Source organism: Echinops telfairi, unplaced genomic scaffold, assembly GCF_000313985.2.
Source record: "Echinops telfairi isolate 266 unplaced genomic scaffold, ASM31398v2 ScPeMD7_11;HRSCAF=52, whole genome shotgun sequence".
Taxonomy (NCBI): domain Eukaryota; kingdom Metazoa; phylum Chordata; class Mammalia; order Afrosoricida; family Tenrecidae; genus Echinops; species Echinops telfairi.
In genome coordinates this window covers 10,629,630-10,635,937 of record NW_022103908.1, presented here as the reverse complement: position 1 = coordinate 10,635,937, position 6,308 = coordinate 10,629,630, and the positions used below count along the sequence as shown (strand labels likewise).

Here is a 6,308-nt window from a genome sequence, read left to right as displayed (position 1 = left end):
GAAGTCGAAGCGCGAAGTGGCGAGGGTTCACTGTATATACATAACACACACGCGCACACACACACACACACGCACACAGCCAACAAGAACAAGAATGCTCAATGCCATCAGGGAAATGCAAATCAAAACTACAATGAGATATCACCCCATGCCTACCACCAACTGCTGTAGAGCTCATGTTGATTCATTACAACCCTATGTAGGGCTTCTGAGGTTGTGCATCTTTCTAAGTGCAGAAGAAACTCTCATCTTTTTTAACAGAGAGTCATTGGTGGGTTTGAACTGGTGACCTGAAGGTTGGCAGTCCAGTGCTTACCTGCCAACACCACCAGGTCTCTCCCTACCCTGCTAGGATGGCTATCTAAAGAAAACAAGTGTTGGCAACCATGTGATGAGACTATATTCATTGCACAGGCCAACAAAAATTTTTTTCTTGGTGTCTTGGTTTTTACGCTTGTTTTGGGATTCTTTGGGGCAATGATTCAGAAAACTGCATTGGATAGATGGCATTGGCTCTAGTTTCTTGGATGGGGTATTGCATTATATATTCAGCTATTCAGTTATGCTAATTTATTCATTTAGCATTTTAATTTAAATAGGAGAAAAACAGACCCACAAATTACAGAAGACAAAAAAGGCAAGAACTATTTTAAAAATAATTAAGTATTAAGGGACTTCCAAGAGAAGCTCTACATGGACCGATGGTGGCTAGGCGGTTACATACTGAGCTGCCAGTCATAAGGACAGTGGTTTGAACCCACCAGTCATTCTGCAGCCTTTAAAAGATTTAAAGGCTTAGAAAACCAAAGGCCAATTCTTTTCTGTCCTATAGGGTCACTGTGAGTTAAAATCAATTGGATGGCAGCAGCTTTTCCTTTTTGGAAACGGAGGCTGTACAAAGACTACAAGTTAAGCCAGGATACAGCTTGAGAAGAGTGGAAAACAACAAAGAAAATGGAAAGGCATATATACCGTGTATATTCGTGTATAAGACGAGTTTTTCAGCACATTTTTAATGCAGTTTTGTGGTAAAATTAGATGCCTGGAGTGATATTCGGGTGGACTCATACTCAAGTATATAGGTATGTAAGGTGTGAGGGTAATTTACAGTCCCAAAGATGTAAGACTTCATAGCAATTTACATAAATATTTTGAAGATCTAAATTTTTCTTCTTCCAATTATAAGTGTAAGATCTGACAAAATAATAATTTATAAATTATCAGGGTTCATGAGGGAGGGGGGAGCGGGGAAGGAAGGGGGGATAATGAGGGCTCAAGTAGAAAGCCAATGCTTTGAGAATGATGATGGCAACAAATGTACAAATGTGCTTGACACAAATTGATGGATGTATGGATTGTGATAAGAGTTGTACGAGCCCCCAATAAAATGATTAAAAAAATATTTCACAATATATATTAAAAAAAGTATAAATACTTCAAAACACATTTTAATAGAAGTCAATGGCTAATTCATGTTAAATGTTTCGGAGGTGAAGTTGATTTCAAGTTGATTTACACAACCAGAAGTTTTTCTAGCTTTCCTTTTAAGAGTTTCTGTTCATAGATGGAGAAGTTGTGCCATCTTTTAACAAGACTGGAACTTTCTCTATCTCAGGCTAGCTACCACCTGATGTTTTTAAGGGCGAGCAGAGTGAAGAGTGGCCTATGGCATATGTTTTCTAGTTTAAACACCGTAGCTGATAGGGACAAACTGGTGCCATTTCTGGAATCAGCAAGTCAACAATATTATCTAGAAAAAAGTCTAATATTTGAGGCAACAAAATGTGTGCTGGCATTTTGCTGGTAGGACTATAAAATGGTAGCTGTGGTAGAAGACAGCCCACCAGCTCCTCATAAAGTTCAGCATAAAAATTATGGCAGGACTTACATAGTCAAAAGGGTCTTGAGAGCAAGGATGCAAATATTATACTTGTATCCCAATGTAGAGACTGTCTAAATATTCATCATAAGGAGGCTTCAAAATGTTCAAGGAAAAATTCTATTATCTTTTAGTTCCATTTTTCAAGGAACCTTTTGAAGTGCCTGTCCTCTCCCCAACCAGTTTGTTTGTATGGATGAGCGCATAAACAAGTGTGGTGTATACATAAAACAAAATACTGGCACAAAGTGCACGGCTGCTAGCAAAAAGGATGGCAGTTGCATGGGAGAAAGATCTGTATACAACCAAGAAAAACCTATTCTGTAACACATGGAATTGTTGTGAATCAAAATCACCTTGCCAGCATCAAAGAAAAGTAACACACACACAAATAAGGAAATACTAACAGCGTGCAATTTCATGGATAAAACTCATAGTGTAAGAGAAAGAAGTCAGATAGCCTACATAACGTATAATTCTATTTATATCAAATATCCAGAATATGCATATTCATTATCGACAACAGAATGGTGGTGACCTGGTGCTAGGGCAGCATGAACAGGGAGCAAACCCAACGGATACCTTCTTGTTGGTGGTAAACATTTGGAATGAGACAGATGTAACTGCACATTGTAAATGTACTGTTGCTAAAATTTTCTCTTTAAAATGGTTAATTTTGTTATGTTAATTTCATCCTAAAAACAAAAAAGGAGAATAACATAGCCCACTGACAGTAATAATTCTGCTAATCTGAACATACGCTGTTGGATTCCTGGTCTTCAGAATATCTTCGGACAGTGTTGAAAGCTAATTTAACCTTGCTTAAGTAAGATCTTTCACAAAATTTCATCAGCATTAATTTTCTTAAAAATGAAGTAACTCTAACCTTTAGTGCTTCAGTGGCCTTTCGAAGTTCCTTAATAACCGATGATAAAGCTTCAGGGTTAATTCCTTGTTCACAAAGCCGCACACAAATAGACAGGGTTTCCATATCTAAGCCAGTATTCAAAATCCTTGAAATCTCAAGCAGAACTGGAAAAAAAAAGGGCATATAAAAAAACTTTAAAAACAATCCCAAATAGCTTGCAACATATTAAATTTGAACCCAGCACTTGTTTTGTTGTTTTAAATGAATGTATTAGTGTGTGTTCAAGAACGAACCAGACCCTTGGCCAGGTGGATTCACACAGTGGCTGCATCCACAGGCGCAGGCACAGGGACGATTGAGAGGACGGTGCAGGACTTGCAGTGGTTTGTTCTGTTGTGCACAGGGTTACTGTGAGTTGAAGCCAACTCCATGGCACCCGACAACAACAAGTAATAAATAGAGTATCCCTACTTTTAAGATTATACCTGACCAGAATTCTGCTTAGTCTCAACCTAATTATTCCCACTAGTGAGTACTCTATTCGATGTCTCATGAATTAGAGGAGGTTTTCCATTCTGTTTAGTGCATATGACTCTGAGGATGGGGTATGGCTTTTTCAAGGGCGCCTAACAATATGCACTTCTCTCTCTCCTGGTCCTGCAAGCTTTAAGCCGTTTGTCCCTGAACAACTCAGTGTTCACTAGGTTCTGTGTTCCCCTTTTGAACTGAGGCCTGACACTCTGCAGGCTGAAAAACGGACGCACCTCATTTGTATCCTATGACGTCGGGATCTTGGTAATTTTCCTGCCCTAGAGCCAACGTATTAACAAGCGTGTTTCATGTTTTCCTCCAGGGTATTGATTGTTGTCTGTAGAACAGTGTATCTGGTCTCTTTACTCCATCTTGGCTGAAGCTGACAGCGCTTCAGTTTTGATATTCCAATTTACTACTAGTTTGTCCGTTAACTATATCCAGCCAGTTATTCATATTAACTACTGAAGACATTGAAAAATTAGTCTTGCCCCAAATTCCCATCTTCTAGTTTCTTAACTAAATTACATTATCATTTCTTGCTTGTTGTTCTTGCCTTTACGTATTTTAGGCTTCATTCTTATTTTAAACATTTGAGATTGCTCTTATTTTCTTTCTTCAAAAATGAGCAAGCAACAACAAAAAATGATTAAAAGTGCAATCTCTATTATCTCTAATGCCAAATGCATGCTAATTTCTTTATGCCTTTATCAATGGATAAAATGTGGATTATATAAGGGTGTATATATATATATATATATATACACACACTATATAGTATAGGTCTGTTTTGAGCATTAGGGGACACACATAAAATGGTGCGTGACACAGGTCAGTGATCAGTAAAAGTGTGAGCTGACACTACATTTCACTTTCATTTTTTAAGTTAGTTTTTTGGGTCTACCAACGTGCTTTATGGTTCTTGGCTGAAAGCACATCTCCCACAGGAGATGTCTCTTGGACGTCCTGGGTGGCTGCTGCGTTCTTAAAGGGCTGGTCTCACTCTGGTCTCAGCCATCTAGGTCCGGCCTTCTGGAAGGAGCTTGGCTCCACACCCAGAACATACATAGATGGCACTTTTCAATCCCTTGATATGGCAGATGGCACATTTTGGGCCACAAGTTTCACTCAGGCAGAGCGGTATGCTTGGTTAGGTTCCATTCTCCATCCCCTGCTGTGGTTTCCATCTGTTCCCTTTATGGGAAAAGCTTGTATCTTTCTAATCAATGAGGACTTCTCATTCTTGCTTTTGAACATAGTTACCACCCTAGAATTATATTTCAGCATTACCTCTTATTTTTTATGTGCCTGGTGCACAGCTTAACTTCAGCTTAAAATTAAGTTTCAGCAAATGCTTACTCCATCATATTGTCAAATTTTTTAGCTGATTGCTTTTATGAGATCCTTCCTTTCACACTTGTATATGCTAAATACTTATTGCTGACATATAGTATAGTAGTTTTTATTTTATAGCCAGTCACCTTAATGAAGCTCTTAATAGATTTTCAAGGGATTCTCTTGTTTTATTACAATACAGTCATTTCATCACATTGAACAATAGTATTAATCTTATCCTTTTCTTACCCTGGCTTATTTGTGAAAAATTTCAAATCAGTGTTTTAATAAAAACAAAAGTACAAGGGTTCGCATTAAGGTGAGCGGCCTCCCAATGTGGAAATCACAAATTTACATTCCTTACTCTTTTTTAACATTTATCTGCGCAACAACATATTCTCAGTGTCCTTAAGAATTTCCATTCTGTTCATAGGTTAAAAAAATTAGGCAGAAATATGCAAATTTTATTTGAAATTCCTTTAACATTAATGTTAAGATACTGGTTTCGAAGAGCTGTCTTTTAGCAAATAAAAAACATTCCATAACTTTTACTAAAACTTTTTTTTTCATCAGGAAAAAACGTCAAGTCTTATCATTACTTATTCATTAACAACTGCAGCGCGATCGAGCAGCTTTTCTCACTCGGTCCGGTAAAGTAAAACAGTACATGGACACACATCCTAATTCTGAACCTGGACGAAAACCTACATCAGTTATTAAGCTTGGCTTTAGTATACTCTCTTGGCTTCTACTTTAAAGAAAAAAGAATTCCTCCTACATTCTGGAATGGTAAATAAAAATATCCAAGTGTCTGTTCCTTGCAGATTTGAGAGAACTCGTTTAAAGTTATCTGTGGATGACAGGTTTTATAGAGTGAATTTTAAGTCACATCTTCAATTTCTTCAGCTTTATGAATTCTCCAAGGTTCTTTCAACACTGTCCATTTTAATTCCATTTTCATTGCTTCAGTATGAGATTGTTTCTGGCTTAATGTAAATGCGTCTTGGGGATTTTGATTATATCCTATCTCTCATGTTAAACATCTATGTCTTGTTTTTTGTGACCATCTTTGATCTGTTTATTTTTCAAACATCAGTTTTAGATTTAGTAAATTTTATCCTTCCAATAGACTTTCTACCTCTCTTCTACCATTATGTATACAATTATCTATCTAAATCTCATTTCTTAAGACTTCCCTGCTTTCCGATATTATCATCATACTCCCTGTCTTATAGCTACATCCTCTATTTTTGTAGACGTTCCTAAACACAGATTTTGACCATCCTCTGGCTATAATTCTAGCTTCCTTACTCTATTTTTCCTATTGCACGTCTTCCCCTTTGAATTCAATAAGCTTATATTTACCCCACAGATTTTCATTGCTTCCTAAGTCCTCCTCCCAGCAGGGCCCATTGTATATCAGAATTACTCTGGTACAGGCTTCCTCTCTCCTACTGTATTCACCTGGCAAATTGTCAAATTTAGAAAAACCCAATGCCATATATAATTTTTCAATTTTGTGGGTGAAAAAAATTTTTACATGATTTTTGCAAATATTAACATTTCCCCCTTCTATTTAAACAAGAGCCTTTTTACGATCTCATTCCATACTTTGTTAAGAAGGGTCCAATTGGGCCTCCACTCAAGTACTCCCTCAACACAAGAATACTTTCTTCTAGTAAATTGGCATTCTAT

General features: G+C 37.2%; 1 protein-coding gene across 1 annotated transcript in view; it reads right to left on the bottom strand.

Annotated features, from left to right (window-relative positions):
• MZT1 (mitotic spindle organizing protein 1) overlaps positions 1–6,308 on the bottom strand; it is a 19,029-nt gene that overhangs the window by 4,394 nt on the left and 8,327 nt on the right. Inside the window, exon 2 of the mRNA XM_045287124.1 lies at positions 2,766–2,911. Coding sequence (XP_045143059.1) covers positions 2,766–2,911 — 146 coding nt within the window. The remainder of the gene's footprint in view (positions 1–2,765; positions 2,912–6,308) is intronic.